This window comes from Garra rufa, chromosome 3 (assembly GCF_049309525.1).
Source record: "Garra rufa chromosome 3, GarRuf1.0, whole genome shotgun sequence".
Lineage (NCBI taxonomy): Eukaryota > Metazoa > Chordata > Actinopteri > Cypriniformes > Cyprinidae > Garra > Garra rufa.
The window spans coordinates 52,031,836-52,051,257 of record NC_133363.1 but is presented as its reverse complement, the minus strand read 5'-3'; the positions used below and the strand labels follow the sequence as shown (position 1 = coordinate 52,051,257).

The following is a 19,422-nucleotide window of genomic DNA, read 5'->3' as shown; positions in this document are numbered from 1 at the left end:
ATGGCTCAAAATTATTGATTTTTCTTTTATGCCAAAAATCATTAGGATATTAAGATCATGAAGATATTTTTTAAATATCCTACTGTAAATATATCAAAACTTAATTTTTGATTAGTAATATGCATTCCTAAGGACTTCATTTGGACAACTTTAAAGGCAATTTTCTCAATATTTAGATTTTTTCCCACCCTTAGATTCCAGATTTTCAAATAGTTGTATCTCGACCAAATATTGTCCTATGCTAACAAACCATACATCAGTGGAAAGCTTATTTATTCTCAATAAAAAATAAAATAAAAAAAAGACTGTTTTTGTGGTCCAGGGTCACATATCTAATGTGAATATAGTAGCCTATCCACCTTATTTTTTTCCCATAAGTGTGGGTGCCACCATTTGTAAATATTATGGGCGAGGGTTCTGGTGTCATCCGCATCTAGCTATTTTTAGCTGTACAAAACAGCTTGTTTTTCTGCTTGATACCACAAACTGGTGTGCCTTGTCTTATTATTTTAATGTAATTATCTTAACTATCAACTGTTTTATCATTTTACCACTGTTATTTATCTTGCTATTTCTCTACTGAACCGGAAGTCTCGCACATTCACAGAAAACGGCTTACTTCCTCCACGTTAAAAAGTTAAGTAGATATATATTTAAAGTATGCACCTTTTTCTTCAATGCTAAATGGGTGAGATTTCCGGTTCATAGTAAAAAACGCGAATAACCAACGCAGTAAATGGTAAAACTGTTTGCGCTACAAACAAGTGTGCTCATTAATAAAAAATGCATTAAAATAATATGGTAAGACACACCAATTTGCAATATTAACCAGCAAACCTAGCTGTTTTGTACAGCTAAAACTAGCTGGGCGCAGATGGAAATCAGTCCCATTTAGAAATGGCCGCGCCCACTTTTACGTGAAGAAAAAGGTGGATTCATTTTGAATTTTGAATCTACTTTTGAAGTTTTAGTATTTTTTTTTCATGTATTTGTCTTTTTATATTATAATAATTACGCTATTTAAAAAAAAATATAATTTAAACTAATTTCATTCAGTGCTTGCGTATTTTAATACTTCAATTTAAAATTGATTTCAGTTAGTTGCCAAGGCAACATTTTTGATTTTCATTTACGTTTTTTTAAGTTTTTTTTTATCGCATATTTTAATTTAGCTATTTACCAAAAGCGATTTTAGTGAACGATAGCACTGCTTTATATTCAGACAGCCTGTCTCGACTAAAACATGTTTTGTTCCGATCATATGTTTTTAAAGTTCACCCAGACGCGTATTATAATGGTTCAATAGTTTAGAGAGCTGCGCTCTGTCTGTTTTCTCCTCCCCTTACTCGCTGTGTGTGTTTGCAATCTGTATTTGACTGAGAGCAGAAGTTCATCAATCTCCTTCAGACGTCTCGTGCTCACGACCTGAAAGGAAGGGAACTCGAGCGCTAGCCGTGACAGACCATATGACTGAGATCTCACACGGCGAAATAACATGAACTACACCGTGTCTTCGATCGTGTCTACGAAAATGAACGGCAGATAAAGCATCAGTACAAGCTGCAGCCTGATGCCACTTCAGCACCTGGAGGAAAAGGTAATACAAAACCATTCCTCTTAGCTCTTATGCTGCCGTCATTTAAAGCCAGAATTATTCTTTTACAAAGCTTTAAATTACATAGACATCATTGTAAAATGCATATTGTATACTTAGAGGTTTTATATGGACAAGATTAAAGCTTACTGTACTCTTACATGTTTCTTTTCATAGACTTTGCAAGTAGTTTACAGTTACAAAAATAAATTTCACTTATTATTCTGCTTCACAGCAAGGCTATAGTGGCTTAGGCTGTAAACTTAACTGATTTTGTTTTATAGTTGTTTTTTCAAAGCGCTTATCAGCATGTCCTGAACCTTGCTCTCCGGTCCCTAAAGATCTTGCATTTGTGTGGCTGTTTAATTATCATGTGCAGTAATTGCCCACTGTCCACCCACTCAGCTCAGTTCTTTAATCATCATCTCTATCTCTTTTTGTTTTTTCTTAATCCAACTTTCGTCTTTTGTGATAAGACCTTCCCAACCATTACACAGCACTTCAAAGCTATACGACTGCTGGAGTCATTGTGTGAAAGGTGGGAATGATTCTAAAGGTTTAAAATGGCTTGCAACAAGTTTGAATTCTAAACTATGTTTTAAAATTTAGAATTTAAACAAGCAGGTGACTCGGAATTCTACAATTGAGGTCAAATGTTTACACCCCCCTTTTAGAATCTGCACAATGTTAATTCTTAGTACTGTGTTGTTACCTGAATGATCCACAGCTGTGCTTTTTTATTTAGTGATAGTTGTTCATTAGTCCCTTGTTTGTCCTGAGCAGTTAAACTGACCACTGTTCTTCAGAAAAATCCTCCAGGTCCCACAAATTCTTTGGGTTTCCAGCATTTTTGTGTTTGAACCCTTTTCAACGATGACTGTATGATTTTGAGATCCATCTTTTCACACTGAGGACAACTGAAGGACTCATATGCAACTATTACAGAAGGTTCAAAGGCTCACTGATGCTTCAGAAGGAAAAAACATGCATTAAGAGTCGGGGGGGGGGTAACAGTATTAAGAATCAAGGGGGTGTAAACTTTTGAACAGGGTCATTTTTATAAATTCAACTATTATTTTCGCTTGTGAAGTATATGGAAAGGAAAAGGAAAGGAGGTGAAGTGAGGCCAAGTATGGTGACCCATACTAGGAATTTGTGCTCTGCATTTAACCCATCCAAGTGCACACACACAGTAGTAAAAACACACACGGAGCAGTGGGTAGCCATTGCTGCAGCGCCCTTGTACCTAGTGCCTTGTACTCACCTCAGTTGTGGTATTTAGGGTGGAGAGAGTGCTGTACAATCACTCCCCCCACCTACAATCGCTGCCGGACCTGAGACTCAAACCTGCAACCTTTGGGTTACAAGTCCGACTCTCTAACCATTAGGCCACGGCTGCCCCCAAATATGTAAACATCTTTAATGTGAAATATCTTATTCAGGTCAATACTAAATAAACAATAACATGCATTTTGCATGATCCCTCTTATTTTGCTTAAATAATTAACATTTGGCAGATTCTGAAACTGTAGCTCCATCAAGTGCAAAATTCCCATTAACTCTCCAGATTTCAAAATGCCATGCAAGACTTATTAGTTAACCTATGCCAAAATTATGCATTGTCAGTGTATAGTTTGCCACAGTCAGCATCAATGGCTTTCAACTTTGAGCTTAATTATACAAGCTGTCAATTAACTAGCCATGTCCCTGTATGTGCATATTTTCCATATCGTCATGTGAAGACGTTTCACAGCCTGTGCTCTTGAGCGTAGCTCTTCTGAGTCCATTGAACCTTGAGGCGCATGTGACAGATCACCATGCTGACGCCTTAAGAAGTCTCCATACTAAAAGTGAGAGAGAGAGAGAGAGAGAGAGTGAGAGATAAAATGCCAGAGACTTGAATTGGACTTGACGTTTTAAAAATCCCTCCACTTGGTCTTGGTTGACTAGAGATCAGGTGGATCAATGTCCACGTCAGGGATGGTGATTGATTAAGCCGTCGACTAAGACACACAATCTAGCCTCACACCATAAGGAATATGAGCAAGCTGGATGTTTTTCTTACACGTAGACCTTTTTCTCTGTGCGGCTTTGTTTACACACCTTTAAAAAGCCATTTGCCATGACGTCTAATGGATCCGTAATAGCCATATGTACTTTTGAAACGCAAGAGTGAAAGCTCTTTATGATTGCCCTGTTTCTTTGGAGATTATTATATGTGTGTGCATGTGTGTGTATAAATACCGAACACTCTTCTTCTGTTTTCCCAGATGTCACCTGAAGATCTCAAGAACTAGCTGGGAATTTTTCAGACCTTCTTAAGACTTTTGTTCCTGACTGTAGAACTGATTTAAACAGTCTTTTTCATATCTTCCAACTCTTTGGCCCTTCAAAACAATGGCATCCTACAGCCCCCAACCCACGGAGGACAGTTCCTCAGAGGTGTTGAATGGAAACCTGAAGGCAAGTGGCTCGCAGGAGTCCATGAAACTGAAAAAAGAAATATCTTTGCTCAATGGCGTGTGCCTCATCGTGGGAAACATGATTGGTTCTGGCATCTTCGTTTCACCCAAAGGTGTACTGATGTACAGTGGCTCCTACGGGTTGTCTTTGGTAGTTTGGACAGTTGGTGGGATCTTCTCAGTGTTCGGGGCGCTATGCTATGCCGAGCTCGGGACCACCATCACCAAGTCGGGTGCCAGTTATGCTTACATCCTGGAGGCCTTTGGAGGCTTTTTGGCTTTCATCCGTCTGTGGACTTCTCTTCTAATCATCGAGCCCACCAGTCAGGCTGTGATAGCCATCACCTTCTCCAACTACATGGTGCAGCCCATCTTCCCTTCGTGTATAGCGCCCTACGTGGCCAATCGTCTGCTTGCAGCGGCCTGCATATGTGAGTTGATTCATGTGGATGTGTGTGTACACTACCAGTTTTTAATGTGTTTTTAAAGAAGTCTTTATTTGATCCCAAGTACAGCAAAAACAGTAAAATTCTGAAATATTTTTTTTTACTATTTAAAAGAACTGTTCTGTATTTGAATATATTTTAAAATGTAATTTGTTCCTGTGATTAAAGGGATAGTTCACCCAAAAATGAAAATTTGATGTTAATCTGCTTACCCCCAGGGCATCCAAGATGTAGGTGACTTTGTTTCCTCAGAAAAACACAAACGAATATTTTTAACGAAAACCGGTGCAGTCAGCCAGTCAAATAATGGACGTGGATGGGCACCAAACCTTTAAAAGTAAACAAAAACATGCACAGACAAATCCAAATTACACCCTGCGGCTCGTGACGATACATTGATGTCCTAAGACGCGAAACGATCGGTTTTTGCAAGAAACTGAACAGTATTTATATCATTTTTTACCTTTGAAACACAGCCAAGTCCATCTGTTCTGAGCACGAGCTTATCATCCGGATCGTTACACATGTATGCGCTCTGGGGTAGTATACGCAAACGCCGTAAGGGGAAATCGGTGAAAAGTCCCGGATGAGTTTGCGCAAGCAAATGTAATCTTTTAGCTTTAAATCGGTTTGAACAAACAGGATAAGCGCAAGTAATTACCATTTTGAATAGCCGCTATACCCACAATCTCTGTGCTCTATGTAAACAATGAGTGTTGTATATATGCGACAGATCGCTTCCGGCGTTTGCGTATACTACGTCAGAGCGCGTTCACATGTCACGAGCCGGATGCTAAACTCGTGCTCAGGACAGATGGACGTGGCTGTGTATCAAAGGTAAAAAATGATATAAATACTGTTCAGTTTCTCACAAAAATCGATCGTTTTGCCTCTTAGGACATTAATGTATCCACTCATATTATTTGGCTGGCAGACTGCACCGGTTTTCGTTAAAAATCTTGGTTTGTGTTCTGCTGAGGAAACAAAGTCACCTACATCTTGGATGCCCTGGGGGTAAGCTTAATTTTTGGGTGAACTGTCCCTTTAAGGCTAAATTTTCAGCATCATTACTCCAGTCTTCAGTGTCACATGATCCTTCAGAAATCATTCCAATATGCTGATTTGCTGTTCAAGAAACATTTATTATTATTATTATTATCAATATTTAAAACAGTTGAGTACTTTTTTAGGAATCTTTAAGATAGAAAGATCCAAAGATCTAGCCTAGAAATCTAGACGCACCCTAGCGGCAGCAAAAATTATTTTGCAGCCAGGTGGGTCTAGACACTCAATAGACCTTCTAGCTGCAAAAACCCAAATTGGGTCAGGCCAATCACAACGCGTATAGAGTAGGCGGGGCGGGCTTAACATATGACGACAGAGTTGCGACGGCTGCCACTTGAAAAACAAAGAATGGCGGCTGCAGCTGTCGAACAGCGGTCTTTCGAATCGGCTTTGGCCGCGACTCTGGAGGACTTGGAGTTAAGTTTTTCTTTAAGAAACGAGCAAAGAACGGCACTTAAGTCATTTTTAAAAAAGGAAGATGTGTTTGGAGTTTTGCCGACTGGATACGGAAAAAGCTTAATATACCAATTAGCTCCGCTGGTGGGAAAACGCATGGGACTCAGCCACAACCCGCTTGTGATTGTTGTTTCACCATTGATAGCGCTTATAGAGGACCAGTTAAAGGAGGCTACAAAATTTGGACTTAAGGCCATGCAACTTGGCAAAGGCGACCAGGGGGACATTCGAAGCGGCCGCCGGCCGATGTCAGTTGCACTGACTACGTCACCTTCTTCGTTGCTCTCATTGGTTGAAGCGCTATCCTATTGCGTGCATAGGGATTTTGAGAGACAACCGTTTATCCCGCCCCTCGGAGTAAGCCGCGTCTATGGAGAGTTTCCAGACTAAACATCTTGATGTAAGTCTGGCTCGCCAGGCTACCAAAGATCAGCATTTATTTGAAATAAAGAACTAACATTGACATTATTTAACATTATTTAATTAACATTAAACACTATACTATTCAAAAGCTTGGAGTCAGTATCATTTTTTGGTGGGCAGGGTGGATGAAATGATAGAAATTAATACTTTTATTTAGTAAGGATGCTTTAAATTGATTGTTTTTCCTGAAAGTGATGATAAAGAAATTTATAATGTTACAAAAGATACAAATAAATGCTTTTCTTCTGAACTTTCTATTCATCAAAGAAACCTGAAAAAATTCTAGTTGTTTAAACAGCAAAAAATTACAATGATTTCTGAAGGATCATGTGACTGGAGTAATGCTAAAAATTTAGCTTTTGAAATCACAGGAATAGTTCACATTTTAAAATATTCTCAAATCGAAGAAAAGACTTCTTCACAAACATTAAAAATTGTACTGTTCAAAAGGTTTGTATACCTTAAAGGTCTTTGTGCACTAAGTCCAAAATTCTCGTCCGAAATTTTTGCACGCTAAAAAATAAATGCGACCTCATTTTGTGTCAATCACGTTTAAAAACTGCCTCCGATTTGTCCGTCATCAAAAAATTCAGATCAGGTTAAATTTTCTGTGTTTTTGCATCCTTAGCAAGCATTTTGATAGGAAAGGATGACAATACAAAAAAAAAAAAAAGCATACAAAATTTTTGGACTCTGTGCAATGACCTTCAAGTCTTCGAGTCTTCAAGAACAACATTTGAGCAATGAGGGTTAAAATGAATAGTTCACCCATAATCATTTACCTACCATTTCAAGACCCTATGATTTATTTATTTTAAATTCATTTATTTATTTTTTGCTTCTGTGGAACACATGAGACATTTTTAACACTATACACTAGTGTTCAAGAGTTTGGGGTCAGTAAAAAAAATGTTGAAAGAGGGACACATTAAATTTATCATAAATGCTGTTCTTTTGAATTTTCTTGTTATAAAAGAATCTTTTAAAATGTGTCATGGTTTCCACTAAAATATTATGCAGCACAACTGTTTTTAACATTGATAGTAAATGGAAAGTTTCTTGAGCACCAAATATTAGCATATTAGAATGATTTCTAGAGTATGTGACACTGAAAACTGGAGTAATGATGCTGATCATTAAATATCCAAATTCAGCTTTGCCATCACAGGATTACACAGGATACATAATAACAAAAACAGTTATATTAAATTGCTATAATATTTCACAATATTACAGTTTTTACTGTATTTTTTCTTAAAGGGGCTATATGTAACTTTTTCCCCAAAATAAACGTAACAATAGCCTTTTTATTTGACCATTTATGACTCAAACATCTCCTGATGAGCATACTGACACCTTGTCAGCTCACAGTGGGTGCACCTATAAGCCTGTATCCTATTTTTCCTATTTTCTGTCGGGTCAGATTTTTCGTGCGCTGTCTGCGGATGTGACGTCAAGCGCGTTCATGTTAAACGTTTCAGATCGCTCTTGCCATCCCCGCTAGTCCGCAATTAGCCTACAATATATGTACTTGACTGTTCTTACCTCTGTAAACATAATGTTGACTTCTTAGCAGCGGAGCGTGCGCTGCAAGAGCGAGCAGAAAGAAAGAGCAGTTCCGTTTTTTGGCCACAGGTGCCAGTCGCGAGTTTAAATTTCAGAAAGTTGCATATAGCCCCTTTAATGTGGCCTTAAATGACTTAAAACATTTCAAAAACCTCACTGACCCCAAACCTTTGAATGTCAATGTGCTTTGCCTCTGTGCAATGGCTTATATTTCAGTCCGTTCCTGAAATATTTTCATCAAGTGGACTGTGTTTATGATATTCTTCCGGTGCTTTTATCCCAGTTTGGAGCTTGACAGTTTGTCTTTTTTGTCAAAAAGTGGCCAGAAGAAGAAGAAAGTGTTTCAAATGACATGAGGATGTGTAAATGATGACAGAATTAAAATTTTGGGGTTTAATTAGCTCTTGAATTTTAAGTTTAGTTGCTTTTCAATTCACTGAATGTTAGTGAAGTTAGTAGCACTTTGAAAGTGAGCGAAGAGTGAAAAACATGCAGCAGGAAGTGGGTAGCAGGTAGCAATTTAACACTGCACAAAAACAGAGCTACATTTACCACAGACAGCAAGAGTGCATGAAATGGTATAAAACATCATGAGAAATATACGGAGTTCAAAAGACACTCACAAACAAAGTAAAATAAATCTGTGGTAACATAACAGTACTTTTTGGTAAGGGGAGGAAAAAAGAAATGATGACGTTATGAGAAATAGCGAAAGCCTGTCAGTATTTGATGTTGAGTGGAAAAGGGAAGGAGAAGAGAATGCGTCAGACGAGTGCTGCTGATGTTGAGGGTTACATTCACGTGATTCGTCTCGCTCAGCACAGACATGCACGACACCACAAAAAGTGCAAACTGATACAGAAATAACAGTTGAACTGGCAGTTCTTGAAATGCTCCAGAATTTTGAAATCTAAGATTTTTTTCACACACACAGCATAATCTGGATCAGTGGTTCTCAACCCTGGTCTTGCATTCAGGGTTCACATCAGCTCATTAGGTCATCAGCTAATTAATAGCAACTCCATGACCTGAAATAGGTGTGTCACAAAAGAGACATTAAAATTGCAATATTTGAGAAACTCAGATATAGATAAAGATATTTTGTGCCTAAGAAATAACCTTTTGTGACAAAAAGAAAAAAAATGTTTGGCTTCCATAAAATGTGTAAACATATTATATCCACAAATCTACATTATGTGAATCTGATTGCAACACACACATGCACACTTCATTGAAAGATAAGAAGCAATACCGAGAACTAGAAGCTAAAGTCCTTCCGATTAACAGTCTTGCCTTTATGACTAATAGCTAATGATAGCTCAGTATGGAATGGAGCCAAAAGCACATCCAGATTGATAACGATAGCAGTCTCATGCTAAAGATACACTTTCTATCTCTGTCTTTTCTCACAAATACAATGTATACTTTCTTCTGATTATCTTTGTTTTGTACTACGGGCCCATTGAATGCTTAAATCTGATTGGCTGACCGCTGACGAACGTTCTGTGATGTGCATTAGCTCTGCAGTGAGGACTGCTTGTTATTTTCAGGAAAACGTACAGTGATCATAGTTTCAGCCAGCTCTTGACCACATTACATGTCTATATCACTTGGATTCACTTTTTTCAAAGGGCCTTACAGCCTACAAAACAAAACCCACAATGATACTGGCCAAACAAATAAATACAGTCAAAGTCAAAGTCAAAGTCAACTTTATTGTCAATTCTGCCACATGTACAGGACATACAGAGAATTGAAATTGCGTTACTCTCAGACCCATGGTGCATACAAGTAACATTAAATACAAACAGTAACATTAAATACAAAGGTAGAATTTAAAAAAATATGAATAAATACAAATAAACATAATATATAAAATTAAAAACACAATATACAAGTAAGGGCACATGGTAGAGAGTGCAAACCACGTAAACAATGTAAACAATGTAGTGCAACAGAGCTTGTAAAGTGTAAAAGTGTCAGAGCAGTCTTGTTACTGTCTATGAATAGTGTGAGGTAGTTGGCAGACCAATGCTGCACAAAGTGACTGGTGCAGGTCAGTGTCTGTGTGTGTGTGTGTGTGTGTGTGTGTGTGTGTTAGAGTTCAGAAAGTTGTGGGGCAGAAGAGGGGAGTGGGGGCAGAGCCGGGAGAGAGTTGAGCTTCCTGACAGCCTGATGGGTGAAGCTGTCCTTCAGTCTGCTGGTCCTGGCCTGGAGACTCCGCAGTCTCCTCCCTGATGGCAACAGGCTGAAGAAGCTTTGCATTGGGTAGGTGGGATCAGCTGCTATGCAGTAAACACTAGGATAAAAACGACAGATTATTTCCATGTTTTTGCCACAAAATGACGTTTTATTATGTACGGAAAGCACATACTCTGTTTTTCCCATTCTCTCTCCCTCACAGACGCGTGCACACATGTTAGCATACGCGCTAATGTTGTTAACGCTGCTCTGACGATTAACAACTCAAAAACTACATGACATTTCTCACAAGCCGAGGTAACAACGGCATGGTCTTGAAGAAAATGAACTTAAAAGTTTCACTATTAGTAGAGACGCTGCTGATCACTTTTGAGAGGTAATTCACAAGCTTAATCTCTCTCTCTTTCCGTCTGTCTAAACTTTGTTATTAACTGCATTAGTCTGCTATCAATGGCTCAAGCATCGTCACTAATGACTATCGCGAAAAGGAATCCTTTTTGTCTGTTCCTGATCTAGAAATAGTGATTCATGCATTAATTTCTTCACGCTTGGATTACTGCAATGCGCTTTATGTAGGAATAAGTCAATCTCTAATCTCAAAACTGCAGCTGGTTCAAATGCTGCTGCGAGGCTCCTTACTGGTACTAAGAAAAGGGAGCATATTACACCTGTTTTGGAACGGCTCCACTGGCTTCCTGTGAGATATCGAATTCAGTATAAGGTGTTGTTGTTTGTTTATAAAGCTGTTCATGATATGGCCCCGGGATATATCACGGACTTGGTGCTTATGAACTCTGGTAGATCACAAAGGTCATCTAATTGTTTACTGCTCTTTGTTCCAAGAACTCGTCTAAAAACAAAAGGGGATAGAGCTTTTTCTGTCATTGGCCCTAGACTGTGGAATGCGCTTCCCCCTGATATTAGACTTGCACCATCAGTTGATGTTTTTAAAATTCACGTGAAAACGTATCTGTACTCTGTGGCTTTTAATTCTTGATTCTGTCATTGTATGGTATGTGGCTTGTGTGTTTCTTTTTTTCTTTTTTTAGATGTACAGTCCTTTGGTCTACATTGTAGTAGAAAGGGCTATATAAATAAATAAGACTTGAGACTTGAGACTTGAGACTAGCTCTAAAATGATGTTTTGGAATTAGCAACGAAGGCGTTGGATGAGCTGCTTAAAAATCCTATTCACAATAGCCATCTGATTGATGTCTTGAGGTGTGGTATCTGTAGTATAAGAAGAATAATTGGCTTCAGTCCGTTGAATTCTTAGAAAATAATGCACACCAGAGGTGTAAAGGTATTTTTCAATTATTCCTTACTTAAGGGACATTAATATTCACAATGTTAATATTATTTGTACTTGTCCTATTTCAAAGAAAAATTCTGTCATGTACCAGGCATGTCATTCCAAATCTGTATGACTTACTTTATTCTGTGGAACACAAAAGATGATACTTTTAAAAGTGTTGGTAGTTAAACAGTTCTTGTAACCATTGATGCCTATTGGAAAAAAAAAATATTTTATCTTCCAAAGAAGATCCAAACAGGTTTGGATTTGTAATGATATGAGAGTGAGTAAATGATAAAAGAATGTTCATTTGGGATTAATGGTCCCTTTAAGCATTAATATTTACATTTAATCATCAAGCCTATCCGAAACAAAATAACATCACATTATAACATATATTCATATTCCACAAAAACACATAATCACTTACTCATGTCGTAGATATTGTTAATATAGTGAAAGTCAATGATGTTAATTTTACAATAGCATTTTTATCATTTTAAAAGATGACATAAGCATACAGGAATGAGACCCATATCTGGCTGTGTACTATCTGCCCTCCTTAAGCAGAGAGACTCTAGATTAGAAACGGGTGTGCGAGCAGTTTATGAACTTGAGGCAACATTGATAGCAGCCATAACAGATAAGATGAAGTCAGAGCAAGACTAGTAAACTTTTTTTTTTTAGAAATGTGGTGTTTTCCAACTGGTAATGGGTCAGACAGTGACTGTATCTTGTAAGAGTTAGTAAGTCATGTGACACATGGTAACTTCCTCATTTGGTGTCAAGGCTACTAAATGCAAACTGCCCACTCTGATTCTCAATTTCAGTTCACTTTCCACAGATTTTTTTATTTTCCTGTACGAATGCACAAATACAAATATTAATGTTTGCAATACAAAGCAATACATATTTGTTCCAAACTGTTTGAATGCACCTTCCTGGAATGCAGTATCAAAGCACAGGTGCTTACAGCTGGATTTTGTGTACGACAGAAAAAATGCCCTGCTCGCACACGCAAACTTTAGTGCTGCCCTAAGCTATTTCGTTCCTTGCAAAACAACCAGCAGGAGTGCTAGAGTCAGCAGCTCTGCTTCCTCAAGCCAGGAAGACTACCTTACAAAAGACACACACATGATCACACACACACTCCCTTTGTCCAAACCTCTCACACAAATCAAGACATTCCAGGGTCAGAACAAACTGACCCCTGAAGATCATTGATCCTCTTGGAAAACAGGGGAAGACCGTATGCATTTCATGGTATTGCTGTGATGTTGTGACTAGACTCGCAAGAACACCCATGTGGATCCTTAAAGAGATAGCCCACCCAAAAATTAACATTCTGTTATAATTTACTCACCATTTCAAACTTGTATGACTTGCTGTCTTCTGTGGAACAAGAATGTTGGTAACTAAACCATTTTGGTTGGCACTGAATTCCATGGAAGTCAATAGAGATCAAAACTGGTAATTCTTCAAAATATGTGACCCTGGAGCACAAAACCAGTCTTAAGTAGAACGGGTATATTTGTAGCAATTGTATGGGTCAAAATGATCGATTTTTCTTTTATACCAAAAATCATTAGGATATTAAGCATGAAGATAGTTTGTAAATTTCATACTGTAAATATATAAAAACTAAATTTTTAATTAGTAATGTGCATTGCGAAGAACTTCATTTGGACAACTTTAAAGACAATTTTCTCGATATTTCGATTTTTTTGCACCCTCAGATTCCAGTTTTTCAACATACCATACATCAATGGAAAGCTTGTTTATTCAGCTTTCAGATGATGTATGAATCTCCATTTTAACAAAAATTACCCTAATAACTGGTTTTGTGGTCCAGGGTCACATAAATTCATTGGAATGACATGAGGTAGATAAATGAAGACATTTTTGGCCGGGCTGTCTTTTTGAAGCCGAATAGATATCCACCCTAGATATGCAAGTCACAAAATATTAATAAAGTGTTTGTTCTTCACCTGTGTTTGTCCTTAGGCTTGCTGACCTTTGTGAACTGTGCCTATGTAAAGTATGGAACACGCGTTCAGGACTTTTTCACCTACGCGAAGGTCATCGCCCTCATCGCTGTCATCATCACTGGACTAGTCAAGATATTCCAGGGTAAAGCTATACTGGAGACTGTTTTACACCTGTTTTTAACTTATATCTGTATATATCATATAATCTGATTATGCTTGTTTATGTGTGTTTGTGGCCTAGGTTACACACAGAATTTTGAAGGGTTGTTCACAGGTTCATCTCAGGATCCAGGTGCTGTGGCACTGGCGTTATATTCTGCTCTCTTCTCCTACTCTGGATGGGACACACTCAACTTTGTCACTGAGGAGATCAAAAATCCTGAGAGGTGATCTATCTATCTATCTATCTATCTATCTATCTATCTATCTATCTATCTATCTATCTATCTATCTATCTATCTATCTATCTATTTAAAGGCCTTATTGTTACTCGATTTACTTAATGGACACAGCAAGCACGTGATTGGATCACATGCCATTTTGTGGGCTGCTCAGGTCCGTCATGTGACTAGAGCTCCCCTTCAACCTTCCTACCCACAAACTATCCAAACACTTCTCCATTTGGGCCTCTGGGTAGAAGTAAAAAACATCTGTGTACATGTGAAACACATTTGTCAGCATTAGGGAAACTGTTGCTCTAGGAGCTTTGAGAGTTGTAGACCTAATTGCAGGCCAGGTATTGTATGTGTGATAATGCATTCTGCTTCCCTCTGGTGGTCATCTTGTTTTGTAGAAATCTCCCGCTGGCCATTGCTATCTCCATGCCCATTGTCACAGTAATCTACATTCTTACCAATTTGGCTTACTATACAATCCTGCCTATTCCTGCCATTCTGGACAGTGACGCCGTGGCTGTGGTGAGTATACCCTACTGTTAAAAAGTTAAGGGTTGGTAAGATTTTTAAAAGTTTTTGTAATAGGTTATTTAGCAAGGACGCATTAAATTGATCAAAAGTGACAGTAAATGCATGTGTAATATTATACAAAAATTTCTTTCTATTCACAAAAGAAGACTGAAAAATATTATGGTTTCCACAAAAATATTAAGCAAAATATTACAATCATTTCTTAAAGGTTTAGTTCACTTCCAGAATAAAAAAAGCAATGTCTGTCTTTCTTCAGTAGAAAAGAAAATAAGGTTTTTGAGGAAAACATTCCAGGATTTTTCTCCATATTGTGGACTTCAATGGAAGCCAACAGTTAAAGGTCCAAATTGCAGCTTCAAAGGGCTCTACACGATCCCAGTCAAGCAATAAGGGTTTTGTCAAGTGAAACAATTGTCATTTTCTAAAAAAAAAAAATAATTAAAATGTATATACTTTTCAACCACAAATGCTCGTCTTGCACCGACCCAGTGTTTACAAAGTGAACATGCAAAGAAAGTCAAACAATGATGTCTGACGATTATTAAGTTGGAGAAGAAAGTGAGATGGAGTTTTTCGCCCTAATCTACGTTTTTGAACCAAAGTACACAGCCAAAGAACTAATCGTGTGACTTTTTCAATGTAATTACGTGATGTGTGAAGATGCTCATGTGCACAGCAGAACATTTGTGGTTAAAAAGTACATACATTTATATATATTTTTTCAGAAAATTACCGATTTCACTAGATAAGACCCTTATTTTTAGAAAATGGCAGATGTTTCACTAGATAAGACCCTTATTCCTCTGCTGAGATTGTGTGGAGCACTTTGAAGCTGCACTGAAACTGCAATTTGGACCTTCAACCCGTTGGCTCCCACTGAAGTCCACTATATGGAGAAAATTCCTGGTATGTTTTCCTCAAAAACCTTAATTTCTTTTCGACTGAAGAAAGAAAGGCCTGGTCAAGATAATCCAACAATATTATAAATGCCATTACAGTCACTTTTGATCAATTTAATGCATCCTTGCTGAATAAAAGTGTTAAATAAAAAAATAATAATACTCAAAGTAAACTTCTGAAGAGTAGTGTACATTAAAAAAAGAAAAGAAAAGCAGGTACAAGTTTCTTGGCTAATTAATTAATAATTAATAATAAAAAAAAATGTTTAATTCACAGACATTTGCAGACCAGGTATTTGGGTATTTTAATTGGACAATACCAGTCGCTGTTGCCTTCTCTTGCTTTGGAGGATTAAACGCATCCATAGTGGCTGCATCAAGGTGAGTAGCGTCTAAAACATGTACCATAACCAGTGTCATTTCTGCCATCTAATTCACCACATTGTTCCCTCTCAGGCACCATTTTCATTCTATGTTTCATTCTTAGCTCATTTTCCAATTTCTCATTCTCATATCTCCACTCAGACTGTTCTTCGTGGGCTCCAGAGAGGGCCACCTGCCAGACTACCTGTGCATGATTCACGTCAGCCGCTTTACCCCCATCCCTGCCCTACTCTTCAATGTCAGTTCCCATCTCAACATCTTCATTTGTGTCATCATATGCTGTATTACATGTACTTGTGTTTTGTTTCAATTGTGTGTTTTCACCTGATTCACCTGACCTTTATGTCTTTAAAGTCATCATTCGTGTCTATAAATCTAAGTGTAGCTATTCTGAGATGTCTTGTTGTGTGATAGGGTGCCATGGCTCTTGTGTACCTGTGTGTGGAGGATGTCTTTAGACTGATCAACTACTACAGCTTCAGCTACTGGTTCTTCGTGGGTCTGTCTATCCTGGGACAGATGTACCTGCGATGGAAACAACCAGACAGACCACGACCACTAAAGGTAACCACACAAACCAACATCTCCCATGTATTATGTTATTTTACATAAAAGACACTTACATATTAGTAGTCCACAAATTTATAAAAATGACCCTGTTCAAAAGTTTACATACACTTGATTTTTAATACTGTGTTGTTACTTGAATGATCCACAGCTGTTTTGTTTTGTTTAGTGATAGTTGTTCATGAGTCCCTTGTTTGTCCTGAACAGTTAAACTGCCTGCTGTTCTTCAGAAAAATCCTTTAGGTCCCTCAAACTCGTGGTTTTTCAGCATTTTTGTGTATTTGAACCCTTTCCAACATGCTTCAGAAGGAAACACAATGCTTTAAGAGCCAGGGGTGTAAACTTTTGAACAGAACGAAGATTCTATATATGTATGTATATTTTTCTTATTTTGCCTAAATATCATATTTTTTCATTTAGTACTGCTATTAGAAGCTATAGAAGATATTTACATGTTTGCCAGAAGACAAAATAACTAAAATTTACCCTGATCTTTAAATTCAAAAAGTTTTCACCCCCCCCCCCCCAGCTCCCAATGCGTCATGTTTCTTTCTGATGTATCAGTGAGCATTTGAACCTTCTGTAGTAGTTGCATATGATTCCCTCAGTTGTCCGCCATGTGAAAAGATGGATCTCAAAATCATACAGTCATTGTTGGAAAGGGTTCAAATACACACAAATGCTGAAAGATTTTTCTGAAGAACAGTGAGCAATTTGACTGTTCAAGACAATTCATGAACAACTATGACTAAAAAAAACACATCTGTGGATCATTCAGGATGAACAGGGCCATTTTTAGAAATTCAACTATTATTTTCTCTTGCAGACTACACTACATGTAAATGTCTTTTATGTAAAATATCTTATTCAGGTCAGTATTAAATAAAAAAAATACTTGTATTTTGTATGATCTCTCTTATTTTGGTAAAATAATTAACATTTTGCAGATTCTGCAAGGAGTATGTAAACTTTTGACCTCAACTGTAAAAAGTCACACTATATTATATAAAGTACACATTGTGAGATATGAAATTGCCATTGTGCTGGAAAAAAAACCCGGCTAATACCAGCCTAGGCTGGTTTTAGCTGTTTTTTTTCACCAGGGAAGTCATAGTTGTGAAATATAAATATCTGGTATCCTGCTGTTGTTGTCATCAAAAATTGCATCAATATATTATATATCATAATATTATTATATTATATACCATTAATATAGTAATACATTATAGATTTGGTCAGAAGCAATTATCAAAAGTTAGCAATTATCATGTAGCTTGAAGTCAGAAATGTAAACATACATTTGCGAATGGAAGTCACGTTTACCTGAGGAAACGCGTTCCTTAAATCGCTTTCGTACGGTACATAGACAAACCATAGGTAGCCGAATGTCATTACTCATAACTATTATGGATTTATGTCTTACAAATATATCACAAATGAGCGCCGAAATACGATATGCTTTGTGTGAGACGAACTACTAACAAAAGTTAACTCAAGCAGGCTTACTGAATAGTCTATCATTCATTATACCTTTCCTTTTTCTTCCAGCTCAGCCTGTTCTTCCCAATTATATTCTGCCTCTGCACAGTATTTCTTGTGGTGGTGCCTTTATATAGCGACACCATCAACTCATTAATCGGCATTGCCATCGCTTTATCAGGAGTGCCCGTCTACTTCCTGTGCTGCCATCTACCTGCCACACGCAGGCCTATGTGGCTCAGGAAGTTTATTGGTAAGACTCCTAACAGTGATTTAGATTTACAGAGTTCATATTGCTCCTGATACTGATATGGATATGTCTGTTTTCATTTCCAGCATCTTTTGGTTTACTCATTCAGAAGGTGTGCTACTGTGTTCTTACCGAGATGGACAGAGAGGATGAAAAGACAGAGTAGAAGATGATGCACTGAAAACTGGACTCATAAACCTCTGGACTCACAACTGGACATGCAATACACAAGCTGCTGATGTGATTAAACTCGTTTTACACTGGTTTACACAGATATCATTTTAGATCGATCAGATTTCATGCAAAAACTCCCTTTAAGTCAAAGCAAATCCTTTATATTTATTAGAGATATTTATGCTGCGTTTTGATCAGTTCAGTGCTGGTTTGATGGGGAACAGTAAACCTTCTCTACGAAGAAACTACCTTTGGACTTGGAGGTTGTTGGGAGACTTGGTAAAATGATGAAATTATAGCACTGATAACAGGAATTATTTAGAGACATTTGTTTCGAAACAACTATAAACCTAAATCTTGCATATTAATTGAACATACATTTTAGATGTGTGTACACTGAAAGTCTAATTAAACACCTTGTGTGTTACAGAAAGGAATTGCCAATACAACATCTTTATCTTTACAGGCGTGTATATAAATACTGAAAGCAGTATTTTCCATGTTTTCTATTCTTTTCTAAAGACTGAAATGGCAAAGGCAGTGTTATTTTGGATTTGTGATAAATAACTGGTTGAATACAACAAAAAATAAACTAAATAAAGGACAAATGATGCAAAACCTGTGTATGTTAATCATGAAGGGACACGTATACAGTACAGTACAGGTGAAGTCAAAAGTTCATATAGTTGCAGAATCTGCAAAATGTTAATTATTTTAATATAAGAGGGATCATACAAAATGCATGTTACTTTTTATTTAGTACTGACTTGAACAAGATATCTTACATAAAAGATGTTTGCATATAGTCCACAAGAGAAAATAATAATAGAATTTATAAAAATTACCCCATTTAAAAGTTTACATACACTCGATTTTTAATACTGTGTTGTTATATAAATGACCCACAGCTTTTTTTTCTTTTGTTGTGATAGTTGTTCATGAGTCCCTTGTTTGTCCTGAACAGTTAAACTCCCTGCTTTTCTTCAAAAAAATCCTTCAGGTCCCACAAATTCTTTCTTTTTTTTTTTTTTTTAGCATTTTTGTGTATTTGAACTCTTTCTAACAATCACTGTATGATTTTGAGATCCAACTTTTTACACTGAGGACAACTGTGGACTCATATGCAACTATTACAGAAGGTTCAAGCACTCACTAATGCTTCAGAAGGAGCTGGGGGTGTAAGCTTTTGAACAGAATGAAAATGTGCACATTTTTCTTATTTTGCCTAAATGTATTTTTTCCTTTAG

At 37.3% G+C, this 19,422-nt stretch overlaps 1 protein-coding gene across 1 annotated transcript; it reads left to right on the top strand.

The window, feature by feature from the left end:
* Positions 1–1,470: 1,470 nt before the first annotated feature.
* LOC141332187 (Y+L amino acid transporter 2-like) lies at positions 1,471–18,892 on the top strand. The gene is made up of 10 exons (XM_073837296.1): positions 1,471–1,597; positions 3,865–4,487; positions 13,513–13,638; positions 13,738–13,882; positions 14,290–14,413; positions 15,599–15,702; positions 15,847–15,943; positions 16,120–16,269; positions 17,821–18,004; positions 18,088–18,892. The coding sequence occupies exons 2-10, from the start codon at positions 3,992–3,994 to the stop codon at positions 18,165–18,167; spliced, it is 1,506 nt and encodes a 501-aa protein (XP_073693397.1). The 5' UTR covers positions 1,471–1,597; positions 3,865–3,991; the 3' UTR covers positions 18,168–18,892.
* Positions 18,893–19,422: the final 530 nt, after the last annotated feature.